At 48.1% G+C, this 19,254-nt stretch overlaps 1 protein-coding gene and 1 non-coding gene across 3 annotated transcripts in view; one reads left to right on the top strand and one right to left on the bottom strand.

Moving 5' to 3' along the window:
* Positions 1-475: 475 nt before the first annotated feature.
* Positions 476-19,254, top strand: part of LOC119951073 (rho guanine nucleotide exchange factor 6) — a 59,525-nt gene continuing 40,746 nt past the window's right edge. Inside the window, exons 1-3 of one of the 2 annotated variants that reach the window (XM_038774109.1) lie at positions 476-959; positions 13,429-13,507; positions 15,132-15,188. In XM_038774109.1, the coding sequence (XP_038630037.1) occupies positions 874-959; positions 13,429-13,507; positions 15,132-15,188 (222 nt within the window). In that variant the 5' untranslated portion in view covers positions 476-873. The remainder of the gene's footprint in view (positions 960-13,428; positions 13,508-15,131; positions 15,189-19,254) is intronic. The other variant, XM_038774110.1, reaches the window with a different exon arrangement.
* trnaw-cca lies at positions 7,528-7,599 on the bottom strand. Its single transcript has one exon. It is a non-coding gene; the product is annotated as a tRNA-Trp (tRNA).

The raw sequence follows: 19,254 nt of genomic DNA, 5'->3' as shown, positions 1-19,254 counted from the left end.
ATGGGTTTGAGGTGCTACCTCCAGTGAATGGAGAACATAATCCAGGCTGATGCCCCTGTTTGGCTCTGAGGACACACTACACTGATAGAATTGTGGTGTTTAAGATGAGATGTTAAACCGAGGTGCTATCTGCCCATTCTGCTGGATCTAACAGATGCCACGGCACTATATCAGAGAGCGTTGGGTTCTTTCTGACGCCCTGGGTAATTGTTATCCCTGCACTAAATCATGATCTGGTCTTTACCTCACTACAGTTTATGGAACTGCGCTACATGTAATTTGGGTGCTCGGTTTAGATATATATTAAAACAGAAACTACACGTCAGAAGTATTTATTTGAGTGTAAAGCACTATGGGACATCACACGGGTACAAAAGATTGCAAGTCTGTCTTTTAACCTCTCTCAGTCGGACCTGACGTGAACAAACGCAGGATTGCAAAAGACGGTCGGTCAGCTGAAGACGGATCTGAGTACATGCGGCAGACTTGAGAAAGTAACAACAGTTATTGCTTCGCGGATTCGACAGGAAGCTGAAGACGTGGGGAGAACTTGAGATTTACGACAGGAAGCAGTGCAGTTCAATATGTGTTCACCGCGGACCCCTCGGATTAGATAACAGCTATTAATATCGACAGCTGTGGACTGATTGTCGTCTTTCCAGCCAAAGGGAAGAAAGAGAAAAGAAGCTTGACTGTTCGAAAAAATATTTTGGCTTCTCACTATTTCGCAATGTACACTTCCTGATTTTCTTTAATGAAGTTCTGTGTGAAGCAAGATGTTTATGTGGACGATGTATGTTGCGTACAAGTTAACATGCCCACCTAGTGAGTGGGCTTAGATTTGTGCTCCACCAAACATCTGTGCTATTCAAAATGGGCTGCATGATTGCTACCCCTCCATGTTGCAGAGCACCCAATGAGCAAGAACATGAGGACTTAATGCAAATACCAAGCACCAGGTACGTACTGGGGCTCTTTCATTGATCAACCACCAACCATTGTGATTCTGTAACTGTGATGCATGGTTTAATCAGGGATGAGTAGAACATTTTCAGTGCCCCAGATATTTAAACCAAAATCTCATGTTCCAAATGTTTTTTTTCAATCACAAATGTGGAAATAAATTTCTGACAAGGGGTGAGTCGGTATGGTTCAATGATCATCATCTCCAATGTTTTGGTCTGGAGCATATTGCAGCTCAGGATTCCCCATTGGTTTAAATGTGCCATCTTGTCAGGCACTGAGATAGTAGAGTTAGGAAGTGCTGTAGTTGACCCCTGGTGGATGTCAAGCCAACTGACCTCAACCAGATGAGTAACCTGTGAGCCCCGATGGCTTTTATTGTCCCAGGGTAATCAAGGAAATGAAAAAAATTAAGCAGGATTCCTACTCCCGATCCTTATTTGATGACCATGTCAAGAAAGTGCATGTTTTGTGGATACAAGACCAGGATTAGGATTAGAATTGATTTGATGTCCATATTGCCTACTCACTGGGCAGAGGGAGAATTTCTACTTGAGGGAATTGCCAGTTACACAGCATCTCTGTCAATGCAGCCATCTAAGTGCCACAGGATGATGATATTTTCCAATCCGATGGGAAAATCTCTGAATTGACAATGCGGGTTTTTGCTTTGGTCTCCAACTTCCTGGTTAGTGTCTACCCCCGGCCTATCTTTCAGGGTCAGGCTCACTTGCAAGTAATAATAATAATCTTTATTATTGTCACAAGCAGGCTTACATTAACACTACAATGAAGTTACTGTGAAAATCTCCAGTCGCCACACTCCGGCGCCTGTTCGGGTACACGGAGGGAGAATTCTGAATGTCCAAATTACCTAACAAGCACGTCCTTCGGGACTTGTGAGAGGAAACCGGAGCGCCCGGAGGAAACCCGCGCAGATACGGGGAGAACGTGCAGACTCCGCACAGACAGTGACCCAGCCGGGAATCGAACCTGGGACCCTGGAGCTGTGAACGGTGTTTCCCAGGTACCTCACTGCCAATGGGCCAACTGCCTCAGATGGAGAGGTGGAAAGTAGCTCCCAAAGTTAACAGTGGCTGGAAGAAGGGAAGCAAGTTTTTAAATCTCCCGCATTGTGATTGATTGCGCTGGCGATACTTTCGTTCTGCAGCCCTCCCTTCGCCCAATCGCCGCTGCCCGCCCCTGTCCTCCCCCTCTGCCCCCACCCCCACCCCCGCCCTCTCCACGCCACCACCACCAGCCCTGTTTGCCTGAGCACAACTGGATGCCAAGAACGCTCTGGCATTCCTGGTGCCCGACGTAACTAATATCATCTGGCCTTGCTCCCCAATAGGCAAACCTGGAAATGGTGCCAAAGTCCAGGAGGTCAACAGAACATCGCTCACTGTCAGAAAATCCAATCAGAGGTTTAACAACAGGAGGTGGGGTGGGGAAGGGGGATGGTAATCTTGTTTTTTCAATGAGGTGCCAAACTCTATATTCCAGAAAGGCACCAATGTCCAGGGACAGAGGAGGGTCACTCGAGAACTAATGGCTGGGTAATAAACTTGGGTTTCGAAAGCAGGCAGTCGTGGGACGACAGAACGACTGTGAATGAATTTCATAGGGGCCTCACGGTAGCATGGTGGTTAGCATCAATGCTTCACAGCTCCAGGGTCCCAGGTTCGATTCCCGGCTGGGTCACTGTCTGTGTGGAGTCTGCACGTCCTCCCCGTGTGTGCGTGGGTTTCCTCCGGGTGCTCCGGTTTCCTCCCACAGTCCAAAGATGTGCGGGTTTGGTGGATTGGCCATGCTAAATTGCCCGTAGTGTAAGGTTAATGGGGGGATTGTTGGGTTATGGGTATACGGGTTACGTGGGTTTAAGTAGGGTGATCATTGTTCGGCACAACATCGAGGGCCGAAGGGCCTGTTCTGTGCTGTACTGTTCTATGTTCTATGTTCTATAGTTTCAGGTCCCTGGTAGAGGAGGAGGGCACGCGTGCCGTGTAAGCACGGGTGGAAAGGAAGACAGTTGAGGTTATAGGTGGAGACCGGGTACGAGAGGCGAGCATCTTTATGTGACAAACAAAGACTTAGAAGAGGGTGGGGTTGCAGCTGAGCAACAGGCAAAAATATACAAGCATGGCAAATTCATTTTCAAAAGAGACACTCAGGGAGCATATACTATCAATAGATCAAATAGCCCTTTAAAGGTTGCTACTGGATTCAGTTTTATTGAAGGGTCTCATCTGAAATGTAAGCCTGATCTAGTATCAACCAATACTGCAACGCCCGCTGTGTATTTCTGCATTTGGCTAGCAATCAAACTTATTGCTGCATTTTATTTCCTATTACCACACAATAAAAAACAATGAAATCATTACAAGCATGCCAAAACCAAACTAACTTATCACTGACCTTATTCTTGTCTGTGTGATCTTCTTGTTTGCAAGCTGATTACCACATTTTCCTCCAATGACCACTTCCTGGCTTGTGAAGTTGATGAGAAATGAGTTCAGGTGTTTGTATTAATAAATAGCGGACAGGGACCTTTTGTCTCAATTCGTTTTATAAGAGATCTGACTGAGTACCTGCCCCGGTTACCTGCATCGCCCCTATTCTTGGCCGCCCACATTTGCTCCCGTTCTGACATCTCAGATTCAAATTCTCACCCTGGTGTTCAAACCTCTCCATGGCCTCGGCCCCTCTCTCCTCATTGTATTCTCCTCCAGCCCTCCAACCATCTGATCCCTCCGCCCCTTCACTTCTCACCTTGCGTGCATCTCCACTTTCCATACCCTTCACTATCGGTGACCCTACGTTCAGCTGCCGAGACCCTAAACTCTGGAATTCCCTCCATAACGCTCTCCGTCTCTCCCTTCATCTTTCAGATGCTCCTTTTGTTTGTCTGTCTCAATAACACTTTGTGAGGCTCGGTGAAAAATCTTGGGCTGGCTTCTCCGATTTTGAGGCTAGGTGCCGACGCCGGTGTGGGACCTGTGGCGTTTTACGACGCCAAAATCGGCGCCATACCCTCACCGATCCCGGGTCCGGTGAGGGGATAGCGGCTGCGCCAGGTAAAACACTCGGCTCTCACGACAACAACGGCTGGAGAATGGCCGGGTCCGTGGCTGCGTATGCGTATTGCAGTGGTCGCGCCGTAACATGGCGCCGGCTGTACGCGGACCCGACCTGCCAAATACTGCCCACTGGCCACACACCCCCCCCCCCACCACCATCACTCCTCCCCACTCTCGCAGGAGCTCCCCCGGCCAGCAACACAGCTCCCGGCCGACTGTGGCGGCATTGGACACAGTCCGCAGCCTCCATGCCGGGTTGCCGGCTGCTGCGACCATACGTCCCCCGCGCGGTCGGGAACTCGGCCCATCAGGGGAGGGTCTTCCAATGACACGCCAATGCCGTTCCAATGGCGTGCGCCGCGCAGCACGATGATGCCATCTCGGAGGGGGCGGAGAATAGAAAACGGGCTTCAAACCGGCACCGGCCCCTGATTTGGGCGCCTGAAGGGATTCTCCACCCGATCGCCGATCACGATATCGGCTTCAGGTAACGGGGAAGCCCGCCCCTTGTTTGTTAACGTTCCTATGAAGCACCCTGATGTGTTAACGTTCCTATGAAGCACCCTGACGTGTTAACACTCCCATGAAGCACCCTGACGTGTTAACACTCCCATGAAGCACCCTGACGTGTTAACGTTCCTATGAAGCACCCTGACGTGTTAACGTTCCCATGAAGCACCCTGATGTGTTAACGTTCCTATGAAGCACCCTGACGTGTTAACGTTCCCATGAAGCACCCTGACGCGTAAACACTCCCATGAAGCACCCTGACGTGTTAACACTCCCATGAAGCACCCTGACGTGTTAACGTTCCCATGAAGCACCCTGACGTGTTAACACTCCCATGAAGCACCCTGACGTGTTAACGTTCCCATGAAGCACCCTGACGCGTAAACACTCCCATGAAGCACCCTGATGTGTTAACGTTCCTATGAAGCACCCTGACGTGTTAACGTTCCTATGAAGCACCCTGATGTGTTAACGTTCCTATGAAGCACCCTGACGTGTTAACACTCCCATGAAGCACCCTGACGTGTTAACACTCCCATGAAGCACCCTGATGTGTTAACGTTCCTATGAAGCACCCTGATGTGTTAACGTTCCTATGAAGCACCCTGACGTGTTAACACTCCCATGAAGCACCCTGACGTGTTAACACTCCCATGAAGCACCCTGATGTGTTAACGTTCCTATGAAGCACCCTGATGTGTTAACGTTCCTATGAAGCACCCTGACGTGTTAACGTTCCCATGAAGCACCCTGACGTGTTAACGTTCCTATGAAGCACCCTGACGTGTTAACGTTCCTATGAAGCACCCTGACGTGTTAACGTTCCCATGAAGCACCCTGATGTGTTAACGTTCCTATGAAGCACCCTGACGTGTTAACGTTCCCATGAAGCACCCTGACGCGTAAACACTCCCATGAAGCACCCTGACGTGTTAACACTCCCATGAAGCACCCTGACGTGTTAACGTTCCCATGAAGCACCCTGACGTGTTAACACTCCCATGAAGCACCCTGACGTGTTAACGTTCCCATGAAGCACCCTGATGTGTTAACGTTCCCATGAAGCACCCTGATGTGTTAACGTTCCCATGAAGCACCCTGATGTGTTAACGTTCCAATGAAGCACCCTGACATGTTAACGTTCCCATGAAGCACCCTGACGTGTTAACGTTCCTATGAAGCACCCTGACGTGTTAACGTTCCCATGAAGCACCCTGATGTGTTAACGTTCCTATGAAGCACCCTGATGTGTTAACGTTCCCATGAAGCACCCTGACGTGTTAACGTTCCTATCAAGCACCCTGATGTGTTAACGTTCCCATGAAGCACCCTGATGTGTTAACGTTCCTATGAAGCACCCTGACGTGTTAACGTTCCCATGAAGCACCCTGACGTGTTAACGTTCCCATGAAGCACCCTGATGTGTTAACGTTCCTATGAAGCACCCTGATGTGTTAACGTTCCCATGAAGCACCCTGACGTGTTAACGTTCCCATGAAGCACCCTGACGCGTAAACACTCCCATGAAGCACCCTGACGTGTTAACACTCCCATGAAGCACCCTGACGTGTTAACGTTCCTATGAAGCACCCTGACATGTTAACGTTCCAATGAAGCACCCTGACGTGTTAACACTCCCATGAAGCACCCTGACGTGTTAACGTTCCCATGAAGCACCCTGACGTGTTAACGTTCCCATGAAGCACCCTGATGTGTTAACGTTCCCATGAAGCACCCTGATGTGTTAACGTTCCCATGAAGCACCCTGATGTGTTAACGTTCCCATGAAGCACCCTGATGTGTTAACGTTCCTATGAAGCACCCTGATGTGTTAACGTTCCCATGAAGCACCCTGACGTGTTAACGTTCCTATGAAGCACCCTGATGTGTTAACGTTCCCATGAAGCACCCTGACGTGTTAACGTTCCTATGAAGCACCCTGACGTGTTAACGTTCCCATGAAGCACCCTGATGTGTTAACGTTCCCATGAAGCACCCTGACGTGTTAACGTTCCTATGAAGCACCCTGACGTGTTAACGTTCCTATGAAGCACCCTGACGTGTTAACACTCCCGTGAAGCACCCTGATGTGTTAACGTTCCCATGAAGCACCCTGACGTGTTAACGTTCCTATGAAGCACCCTGATGTGTTAACGTTCCCATGAAGCACCCTGACGTGTTAACGTTCCTATGAAGCACCCTGACGTGTTAACGTTCCTATGAAGCACCCTGATGTGTTAACACTCCCATGAAGCACCCTGACGTGTTAACGTTCCTATGAAGCACCATGCCGTGTTAACGTTCCTATGAAGCACCCTGACGTGTTAACGTTCCTATGAAGCACATTGCCGTGTTAACGTTCCTATGAAGCACCCTGACCCTATCTGTTCTTGGTTTTGGATTTTGTTGGATTTTGTAAAGTCTCAGGCAAGCGATCATTTGAAAGAGATGACTGTAGAAAAAGTTTACTGCCTTATATATTTATACCTCCAACTCCCTGAAGGGTCTCCCGTGCCCCGCCCACACTTGGACCAGGGTATTTATGTCCCAGCAGTCTCCGGTTTATCGTATTCAGGTGAGGCCACAGGGACACTGAGGTTGTAGATCCCCGTGCCTCCTGTGGGGTTATACAAACGTAGAATTTACAGTGCAGGAGGCCATTCGGCCCATCGAGTCTGCATCGGCCCTTGGAAAGTGTACCCTACTTAAGCCATGCCGCCACCCTGTCCCCATAACTCAGTAACCCCACCTAACCTTTTTGGACACTGAGGGCAATTTATCATGGCCTATCCACCTAACCTGCGCATCTTTGGACTGTGGAAGGAAACCTGAGCACCCGGAGGAAACCCACGCAGTCACAGGGAGAACGTGCAGACTCTGAATAGACAGTGACCCAAGCCAGGAATTGAATCTGGGACCCTGGAGCTGTGAAGCAATTGTGCTAACCACTGTGCTGCCCACTAGAAAAAGCTCATGAGCCTGACGTGATTTGAACCCGCAACCTTCTGATCTGGAGTCAGACGCGCTACATTTGCGCCACAAGCCCAACTAACAGGTTTAAAGAGTGCATCATGAGGATGCAATAATGTATTATATACATTAAAGAAGGCACTTCTTTTGTTTCTTTTCTTTATTCCTTTAGTGCACTGTATCAGCTGACGCAAAAGTGGGTGCAACTGCACTGAAATATCTGTACAGTTTGTGAAAAGTGTAAAAATCGACCCTGCTGTTGAGAATCTCGACGTTCCTGTGGGCAAGTGGTGACTTGAGATTTGAAACCCAAATTATCGGGAGCCAGAATCTATCTGGTCAACTTCCACGGCGCAGGTTGTTGGACCAATAGCAGATCATCCCAATTTCACAAACCACGTGGAATTAGCTTTACAGTAGCTGCAAGAGGTTTTATGACAATGTTAAAGCACAGTCTTACAACACCAGGTTAAAGTCCAACATGTTTGTTTCCAACACTAGCTTTCGGAGAACTGCTCCTTCCTCAGGTGAATGGAGAGGTATGTTCCAGAAACATATATATAGACAAAGTCAAAGATGCCAGACAATGCTTAGAATGCGAGCATTTGCGGGTAATCAAATCATTACAGATCCAGGGAGAGGGATAATCACAAGTTAAAGAGGTGTGAATTGTCTCAAGCCAGAACAGTTGGTAGGATTTTGCAAGCCCAGGCCAGATGGTGGGGGGTGGATGTAATGCGACATGAATCCAAAATCCCGGTTGAGGCCGCACTCATGCATGCGGAACTTAGCTATAAGTTTCTGCTCGGCTATTCTGCGTTGTCGCGAGTCCTGAAGGCTGCCTTGAAGAACGCTTACCTGGAGATCAGAGGCTGAATGCCCTTGACTGCTGACTGGACTGGAAGGGAACATTCCTGCCTGGCGATTGTCGCACGATGTCCGTTCATTCGTTGTCGCAGCGTCTGCATGGTCTCGCCAATGTACCACGCTTCGGGGCATCCTTTCCTGCAGCGTATGAGGTAGACAACGTTGGCCGAGTCGCACGAGTATGTGCCGCGTACCTGGTGGGTGGTGTTCTCACGTGTAATGGTGGTATCCAAGTCGATGATCTGGCATGTCTTGCAGAGATTGCCCTGGCAGGGTTGTGTGGTGTTGTGGTCACTGTTCTGAAGGCTGGGTAGTTTGCTGCAAACAATGGTTTGTTTGAGGTTGCGCGGTTGTTTGAAGGCAAGTAATGGGGGTGTGGGGATGACCTTGGCAAGATGTTCATCTTCATCAATGACGTGTTGAAGGCTGCGAAGAAGATGCTGTCGTTTTTTCACTCCGGGAAAGTACTGGACGACGAAGGGTACTCTGTCGGTTGTGTCGCGTGTTTGTCTTCCGAGGAGGTCGGTGCGGTTTTTTGCTGTGGCACGTGGAACTTTCGATCGATGAATCGAGCGCCAAATCCTGTTCGTACGAGGGCATCTTTCAGCGTCTGCAGATGTCTGTTACGCTCCTCCTCGTCTGAGCAGTATACAGAGGACTTGTCCATAGGCGATGGCTTCTTTAATGTGTTTAGGGTGGAAGCTGGAGAAGTGGAGCATCGTGAGGTTATCTGTAGGCTTGCGGTAAAGCAAAGTGCTGAGGTGATTGTCCTTGATGGAGATGTGTGAGTCCAAGAATGATTTTGGAGAGTAGTCCATGGTGAGTCTGATGGTGGGATGTAACTTATTGATGTTATCGTGTATTCGTTTCAGTGATTCTTCTCAGTGGGTCCAAAGGAAAAAAATGCCATCGATGAATCTGGTGTATAACATCGGTTGAAGGTCCTGTGTGGTGAGGAGGTCTTGTTCAAACTTGTGCATGAAGATGTTGGCATATTGAGGTTCATACCCCATCTTGGTGGTAATAGTAGAGTGGGGGATGCTGGGCCAAGACGTTGCATATTGTGGTTGAGTGCTGCTGCTGATGGCCCACAACGTCTCATGGCTGTCCAGTCTCGAGTTGCTTGATCTGTTTAAAATCTGTCCCATTTAGCACTGCAATAATGCCGCACAACACAGTGGAGGCTGTACTCAATGTGGATGGAATTTCATCTCCACAAGGACTGTTTGATAGTCACTCCTCCCAATACTATCATGGGCAGATACATCTGTCTCAGACAGGTTGGTGGGGATGAGGTCAAGTGTGTTGTTCCCTCTTTTTTGTTCCCTCACCTCCTGAAGTCTAGCAGCTATGTCCTTTCGGACTCGACCAAGTTGGTCAGTAGCAATGCCACCGAGCCGTTGAAGTCCCCCACCCACATTCCGTGCCCTTGACACCCTCAGTGCTTCTTCTAAGTGGTGTTCAACATGGAGGAGTACCGACTCATCAGCTAAGGTGGGAGACAATACATGGTAATCAGCAGGCGGTCTCCTTGCTCATTGCCTTTGCAGCATCCAGTGTTTTCAACCATTTCTTGATGTCACCTGGAGCAAATTGAATTGGCTTAAGGCTGGCCTCTGTGATGTTGGGGAACTCCGGAGGAGGCCGAGATGGATCATCCACTCCGCGCTTCATGGGATCCAGAGTCGATATTGAAAACTTCCTCCTGATTGTATAGCACTGTGCCACCACCTGTTGGGTCTGTCCTGCTGGAGGGACAGGACAGCCCAGGGATGGCGATGGTGGTGTCTGGGACGTTATCTATAAATTATAATTCAGTGAGTATGAAAATGAAAATGAAATGAAAATCGCTTATTGTCACGAGTAGGCTTCAATGAAGTTACTGTGAAAAGTCCCTAGTCGCCACATTCTGGCGCCTGTCCGGGGAGGCTGATACGGGAATCGAACCGTGCTGCTGGCCTGCTTGGTCTGCTTTAAAAGCCAGCGATTTAGCCGAGTGAGCTAAACCAGCCTATGTTTCACCAGTCTGTGAGACAGCTCTCCCACTTTTGGCACAAACTCTAATATGGTAACAAGGTTGAGTTTGCCATTGTTGTTTCTGGTGCTTAGCTCAAAGCAGGGTGATCTGTCCAGTTTCGTTCCTTTTTTTCGTTCAATCCTGGAGTAAGGACACCGTTGGCTGGGCTGCCATTTATTGCCCATCCCTGAAGGCATTTAAGAGTCAACCACATTGCTGTAGATCTGGGGTCACATATCAGCCAGACCAGGAAAGAACGACAGATTTTCTTCCTCACAGGATTTTTTTTTTTACGACGATCGACATGTTTTTTATAATTCCAGACTTTTATTGAATTCAAACTTCACCATCTGCTATGGTGGGATTTGAACCCAGCTCCCTGGGTTACTAGTCCAGTGACAATTCCGCTACACCTCTGCCTAAGGTAGCTCGGTCTCTGGATTACTAATCCAGTGATAGTACCACTGTGCCTCCGCTTCTGCTGCCAGTGAATCAACATGTTTGAGATCTTCTTTGAAATTCATCATTCCCTGGTCGGCACATTAGGGCCATTCACATTCCTCTGCTGACACAAGATGACAGCAACATTGATAGGGATTCAAGAAAGATGTTTGCAGATTGGCACCACCTATTTCAGTCAATAGCTTGGAAGGCAAGTGGAATTTAGGCAGAATTTACAGCAAACAGAATCTACTTCACCGGCAATCAGCAAACAGAGTCTACTTAAAGAGTTTCCATGCGAGTCTCCCAGTAAAAGCAGGAGCACCTTTCCCGCGAAATGCCGTGATTGCAATTGAAGAATGGTTAATTATCTGCGTAAAAATCACATGTGGTGGAGCGATTTCCAGGCACCTGATTGGTGGAGGATTCAGCCAATGATTTCCATCCTGGCTGGGCCTTGCGGTGTCACGGTTTGCAGCCGAGGAAAAGGACTCCTTGGCTGGGATTCTCCCCTACCCGGTGGGGCGGGGAGTCCCGGCGTACCGAAGTGGCGAGAACCAATTCTCCGCACCTTTAGGTGCTAGGCCTGCGCCGGAGTCGGTTGGCGCCCCACCGACCGACGCGAACAGCCTTTGGCGCCCCACCGACCGGTGCCACGGCTGGCCGAAAGGCCTTCGCCGGTCGGCGTGAGTCCGCGCATGCGCCGGAGTGTTAGCAGTCGCTGACGTCACCCCGGCGCATGCGCGGTGGAGGGGGTCTCTTCCGCCTCCGCAATGGCGGAGGCCGTGGCGGTGGCGGATGAAAAAGAGTGCCCCCCCGGCACGGGCTCGCCTGCCGATTGTTGGGCCCCGATCGCGGGCCAGGCCACCTGGGGGCACCCCCTGGGGTTAGATCGCCCCCCCCCCCCCCCCCAGGTCCCCGGGGCCGGCTCGCGCCGCCTGCTCCCGTCGGCACCACAGGTGGTTTAAACCACGTCGGCGGGATTGGCCTGTCAGCGGCGGGAGTTCGGCCCATCGTGGGCCGGAGAATCCCCGCAGGGGGCCCGCCGACTGGCAGGGCGTGATTCCCGCCCCCGCCAATTCCCGGGTGGCAGAAAACTCCGGCCACGGTGCGGGGGGGGGGGGGGGGGGGGGGGGGATTTACGCCGGCCCCAGGCGATCCGGGGGTCATAGAAATCCACCCCTTCTGTCTGATCAAGTGCTTAAAGGGGCAACCTTTTCAAAAAGATTGTTTACAAAACCATGCAAAGATACAACAACGCAGAGCTGCGAGTCACAACAGACACACCACTCTATCATATAGCTGAACAGATCGTAATATGTAGAGTCACATGACAGCCGTGTTTACCGACTGAAAAACAAAACATTTGAATTTCCGACAGTCGCTTCTCAAAAAGCGCTACAAGACTAATAGCGGCGTCCATGCTGCTCTTCATGTGCTGCACAAGGAGGCATTTCAGCCATCATAATTCATACAATTTTGACAGAAATGACTTCAGCAAAACATCTTTTGCCGTGAAGGCACTCTTGTTTTAATGGTGACCCCGTTTGGAAGGTTGTGCGGAAAATCAGAGCTAAATTTGATACCAGTCTGGCAATGTATTAGCAGATCTAATTCCAGAGGCTTTGTTTAATGTGGCTGGTTAAAACCCCATTGATGTTGCCTGAGAGAGTACTCAATATCCTGAAGGATAACTTGAAACACTGGTTCTTCGTGGTGTATATTTGTTTGGAATAATCTGAGGAACAATGTAAAACCCAGTGAGGAGCCAGTCCAGTCGTTAAGTAAACAAATAATAAAGAATATTTGTTAAAGCAAATTTTTTTTTAAAACGCACAACAAATACGCTATGATACTGAAGTATATGAATAACTAAACACACCACGCTATCTGAAGTTATCTCTTGTTCCCAAAATACACCCAAGTTCCCTGAACTCACTGAGACACCCCTTTTCCCAAGCAATATCCAATTTTAGTAACTCTATAGGTCAAATCCAGTTAATAGTTACCACCCATAGGTTACCCCATAGGTGACCAAGTCTGGGGAAACGTCTCTTCCTGGTTCAGCGAAGGCACAAAACTGTGTCTTTTACGGGGGAATTTCTGCAATCTGCCAACATTCTATACTTTATCTGGAACAGGCCTCCAAGGCTTGGATTACAGATGGAACTGACCTGCCTGGAAGTTGTATGGAGAACTAGCCTATTTCCCCAATGAAGGTGCTGGCAGTTATGCTGTTCAATTGCTTTGACATTGCTCTCTGTGGATTCTGCTGTTTACCTCGCCTTGCCTTTAGAAGTTAGAATTTACATAGCCCCGCTCAACTCTGGTCAACAATGTTTTTGATATCGCCATTTGAACCTCAATATCTCTAGACTCCTGCTAATCTTGTTCCTGGGCAAATCGTATCTCATTTTCCCTCTAGGTGTCTGCTAGTGTTGTTACTATTCTGTTATTTTATCTTCATCTCAAATTCACTATTAATCTTGTTAATTTTTCACGTTCCTGACAGGCTTTATCTTATTTTTAAGAAAAATGTGTATTGTGGAACTTTGAGCTGTTGATTCCTTTCCTTCCTAGGAGACACTCTGCACCTCCGATGAGTGGAGGGGAAGTTGCCACCCCTCAGGAGCTGGATAAGTTGATAGGGTCGGGGGAGGTGAGCGTTCATTAGATTTCACCTTTTGGCTCTGAAGCTATCGTGTATGTCATGTTACCTGCTATCTGGTTCTATGAGAAAAAGCAGCATGGTTTTTTTTAAAAACCATTTACCGGATGTGGGTATCGCTGGCTAGACTAGATTTATTTCCTTGAGAAGGTGCTGGTGAGCTGCCCTTTTGAACCACTGCAGTCCATGTGGTCTGGGTACACCCACAGGGCTATTGGGAAGGCAGTTCCAGGATTCTGACCTCGCAACAGTGAAGGAACAGCTGATATATTTCCAAGACAGGATGGTGAGTTTCCAGGAAGGAAGCTCCCAGGTAGTGGTGTTCCCAGGTATCTGGTAGGGGTTGTAGGATTGGCAGGTGCTGCCTGAGGAACCTTTGTGGAGCCCAGTTAATATGTTAAAATGTCATTTTAACCACTTAGTGCTTGGAATACAAGTGTGAATGTGTGCATTTGGCCTTTGAATCAATTACTAATGCAGAGTACTCCAACTTTCTAATCAGCATTTAATTTAGCTCCATGCTTTTTTTTAGCCTTCACATTTTTGTGTCCAGGACATCGTTATCAATTGATTTCACTCTTTCCTCTGAGGTAGGAGATCACGGGTCCGAAGCTGCAGGAACGTCTGTGCACAGCTCCTCTGACACTTTGAGGGGGCACAACATTGCCAGAGATGCCATCTTTTGAAAATTACATTAAGCTGAGGTCTTTTAGTGTGGTCCAGGTGGATGGAACAGATCCTCAAAGGCAACGCAAGAAAAGTTCTTCAGTTTCCAAACTGTCGCTCCTCCATAACAGCCATAATAAAAGATTTCCTGGGCATTCATTTGATGTATTGTTTGTGGTATAGTACTGTGGAAATGGGCTGGTGCATCAAGCATCACTGCTCGTAATAATAATCTTTATTAGTGTCACAAATAGGCTGACATTAACACTGCAATGAAGTGACTGAAAATCCCCTAGTCGCCACACTTCGGTGCCTGTTCGGGTACGTGGAGGGAGAATTTAGAATGTCCAATTCACCTAACAAGCATGTCTTTCGGGACTTGTGGGAGGAAACCGGAGCACCCGGAGGAAATCCACGCAGATGCGGGGAGAACGTGCAAACTTTGCACAGTGACCCAAGCCGAGAATCGAACCCGGGTCCCTGGCGCTGTGAAGCAACAGTGCTAACCACTGTGCTACCGAGCAGGTAATTAATTAGTTGGGACATCCTTTCCCTCAAAAGACCTCCCTAATTCACATATTAGGCACCATCGCCATTGATGCCAGCTTCGTTCAGTTGGCCGAACTCTTGTCTTTGAGTTGCTAGATCATGGGCTCAAGCCCAGCTCCCAATAAGGGTAATAATGGGGACAGTCTGAGAGATGTGTCCCATAGCATCAATGAAATCATGTTACCGAATAGGTTGTTCCAACCTTAAATGAGAAACCACTTTGATAACGTGAGTATTGGACTGTATCAGATTTGTGCATTTTTAACCTCAGTCTGGTGCACTGAGCTACCTGGACAGGCATGGATTGTCCACATCACACACCGAGTTAAATTAACTCCATGAATGGCTCTTTGTCCAAATCATTTAACTGGTCTATCCTTCCGATCTATTTATCTTTCAGAACCAATTATCTGAAAATAACCATTTGCTAAAGGGCCCTATGGAAAAACTTTCTGAGGTAAGATGATCTTGAAAATGTGTTGATTCACCTCTCTCAATTGCTTCAGAAATGTTTGTCATGAATGTTTGTCCCACAAATCTAACTTAGAAGCCCCGTGTCTGAGTTGAAGTCCCATGCTGAACTGACAGGTATGTCTCAGTGATGAGGTTTGAAGGTTTGAGGTTAGATCACACCTTCCAACAGCGCAGGGCCCACATCCATGTGGAGGGCAGGCTGGAGGTGATGAAGGGACAATTTTGGCACACACCAGATCTCAAAATAATTTTGAAGTCTTAGTTCTTTAAAAAACAAAGGAAGTGATCCTACTTTGTAATGTCTGTCAGTTTAAACGTTTCCACCTGGTATGAGTACCTCAAGAACCAAACTGGGAGAGGCTAAAGCTGGACCTTTTCCCACAAGGCAGGCAAAACAATGTTTGGAACCTTAACAGAATAATCCAGAATACAGGGGAATGTTGCTCGTTCTGGGTTTGGCTCTGTTTTATTCCTTAGTTCTAGAGTCGCCAGGTATCGTTAAGGTACCGCCACAAGTTTCAAGTTCAAGTTCAGACCAATAACTCAATACACCAGTTCGTAAGTTCAAACAAGACACATTTATTATAATACAGTTATCTACTACTTATGCATATAAAACTACAAGACTAGGCTAATCCTACCACTAACAGGCCAATACATATCTGGAATAAGGGAACTGCCGGATCAGGGAACAACGGCCTCTAGCTTTGTCCTGGATCCGCAGGCTTCCAGTCGGTGTGGACTAAAGGGGTCAGGAGTGTCTACTCTCGTAGAGTGCACTGTATGACACTTACTTGATGGAGGCTGCTGACCAGGCCTCTCCTTCTCAAGGTTCTTCTACTGCAAAGGTGTTCTGCTGGGAGGGCCGGCTAAGAGCGCTGGTCAAGAGAGCGAATCAGTCCTGGGACCTGACTTTTATAGGTCCCAGGGGCTTTGCATCCTTCTGGGCGGGGCCTCTATAAACCTGCAATCGATTGGGTCTCTTCCCAATCGATTGGTTTGAATTTCCCCAATAACGGGGCTGTTCCTTGATCACTGGGCGGTTCCTTACACCTTATTTGTGTCCTTTGTCTTAGACTCTACTGGCGCCGGAATGTCTGGCCTTCCATAGAATGTTTAACTGTTGTGTCCATTGTGCCTGGGAATCACCGTAAATCGCTTCATTAATATGCGAAGCGTGTTAGTTACAATTCTGTCGGGTTTCGGTGGCAGCGAGAATACAGGGGATTCTGAAGACTGCTTGTTTCTTTGTCAATGTCCATTTTACCCTGCAATCTTTGCGTTCTTCCATTTTGTGTGAGGAAGTGGCCAACCCAGGTGGCTACAGGGGGGTCATCATGTTATAGTGCACTGCATTCTGTCACTGTGTACGCCAGTTAACCATCATAAATTCCAGAGATAAATTTCCCAAATGCAGTGTCAGACATTGAATGAGTGGCAGCACGGGTGCAAAGTTGGCCGAGTGACCGGAAATAGCGAGTCGTGGTAATTGGATATTCTTCGGACTAGAGGAAGGTTTGTAGTGAGGTTGACGAAGGGCTGGTCGGAGGAACACTACCATTTTCATCTGCACAAATGATCTTTGAGTATTTTGACTGTAAGGAGTATTTATACCTCAAGAGGACATCGAGAAGATGGCAGCTAAAATTAATTGCAGGAAAGTGTGAAGAGATGCATTTTGGGAGGAAGAATGAGGAACGGCAATACAAAGATATATTTATGAAGGGGATTCAGGAGCAGAGGGACCTGGGGGTACATGTGTACAAATGTTTGAAGGTGGCTAAGCTGTTAGAGAGAGAGAACAAGAAGACTGAAGGGATCCTAAGCTCCATTGGTCAAGGCATGTGGCTCTGGTGAACCTTTATAAAACACTGGGTCAGCCTCAGCTAGAGTATTTCATCCAATTCTGGACACTTCAGAAAGGGAGATAATTTCAGAGGGGATAAGGTTTACGGGGATGATTCTGGGGATTGGGAGTCTTCGGAGAGACGGATAGATTGGCGAAGCTGAAGGAAGAGTCGAGAGGAGACTTGGAGTTTGAAATCACGAAGGGTCCAGACAGGGTCAAGAGAGGGAAACTGCTCCCATTGGCAGAAGGGTCAAGGAGCAGAGAACACCGAAGGGTCAAGAAGCAGAGAGCACAGAAGGGCAAAGAAGCAGAGAACACAGAAAGGTCAAGAAGCAGAGAGCGCAAAGGGTCAAGAAGCAGAGAGCACAGAAAGGTCAAGAAGCAGAGAGCGCATAAGGGTCAAGAAGCAGAGAGCACTGAAGGGTCAAGAAGCAGAGAGCACAGAAGGGTCAAGAAGCAGAGAGTGCAGAAAGGTCAAGAAGCAGAGAGCGCATAAGGGTCAAGAAGCAGAGAGCGCAAAGGGTCAAGAAGCAGAGAGCACAGAAGGGTCAAGAAGCAGAGAGTGCAGAAAGGTCAAGAAGCAGAGAGTGCAGAAAGGTCAAGAAGCAGAGAGCACAGAAGGGTCAAGAAGCAGAGAGCGCATAAGGGTCAAGAAGCAGAGAGCACAGAAGGGTCAAGAAGCAGAGAGCGCATAAGGGTCAAGAAGCAGAGAGCACAGAAGGGTCAAGAAGCAGAGAGCGCATAAGGGTCAAGAAGCAGAGAGCACCGAAGGGTCAAGAAGCAGAGAACGCCAATTTAAGGTTATTGGCAAAAGAAACAGAGGCGACAGGAACAAAATCTTTGTTAAGCAGCGGGTTATTTAGGATCTGGAATACACTCCACGAGAGTGTGGTGGAGGCAGATTCAATGGTGGTTTTGAGATAAGAATTGGATAATTACCTGATTTGAAAAATATTTTGAGGGCTATGGCAAAAGAAACAGAGGAGTGGTATTGGTTGAGTTGGTCTTACAAAGAACCAGAATAGACATAACGGGTCAAATGGCCTCTTTTTGTGCCGTGATTCTGTTTGATAATTCAGAGGTGCCACCTCTCAGATGAGGTGTTAATCCGAAGCCCTGTCTGCTTTCGCAAATGGAATAAATGGACTCGGACGCTATTTTGAAGAAGAAAAAGGAGGTTTTCCTCCGTACTCTGGCCAATATTTATTGCTCAATCAACTCATCACTAAAACAGATGATCTGTCCATTGTCACATTTTTGTTTATGGGAGCTTGCTGTGCACATTTTGTCTGCCATTACAGTGCTTCCCATCCATTACAGTGACCATATATCAAAAGTACTTCATTGGCTGCAAAGCGCTTTGGAATGCCTGAGGTTATGACAGGTGCTATATAAATGTACATCCTTTCTTTCTTTCATGTTAGAGTATCGCCAGATAGTATTGCCTGTTACGCTGTCATTGTTTGTTGCAGTAGAAATAAGGATCAAAGCAAGTTGTCTTTGCAACAGATGATATCTGTTGACCTGACCTCTTGTGATGGTCCTATGGGTTAATAGACCAAACAGTGAGATACTGACCAGGCAGAATAGGAAGACTCGTGTTTGACGCCTGGTCTGTGTTGAAATAATTGATCTTGATCAGAGTAGCAGTCTGGGTGTGGTGCTCCCTCAGTTTGGAAGGGGGAAGGTCAGCCAGCATTACCATTTTTTTTCACCATCTTGTCATGGACATTGGGTGAGAGCAAGATCGAATTTGAGTGTGATGCCCCTCGTGGACAAAGGGTCAAGAAGCAGAGAGCGCATAAGGGTCAAGAAGCAGAGAGCACAGAAAGGTCAAGAATCAGTGAGCACAGAAAGGTCAAGAAGCAGAGAGCACCGAAGGGTCAAGAATCAGAGAGCACAGAAAGGTCAAGAAGCAGAGAGAGCAGAAAGGTCGAGAAGCAGAGAGCGCATAAGGGTCAAGAAGCAGAGAGCACCGAAGGGTCAAGAAGCAGAGAGCACCGAAGGGTCAAGAATCAGAGAGCACAGAAAGGTCAAGAAGCAGAGAGAGCAGAAAGGTCGAGAAGCAGAGAGCACAGAAGGGTCAAGAATCCTTATGCGCTCTCTGCTTCTTGACCCTTATGCGTTCTCTGCTTCTTGACCCTTATACGCTCTCTGCTTCTTGATCCTTATGCACTCTCTGCTTCTTGACCCTTATGCG

Source organism: Scyliorhinus canicula, chromosome 16, assembly GCF_902713615.1.
Source record: "Scyliorhinus canicula chromosome 16, sScyCan1.1, whole genome shotgun sequence".
Taxonomy (NCBI): domain Eukaryota; kingdom Metazoa; phylum Chordata; class Chondrichthyes; order Carcharhiniformes; family Scyliorhinidae; genus Scyliorhinus; species Scyliorhinus canicula.
This window is presented reverse-complemented; position numbering and strand designations above follow the sequence as displayed.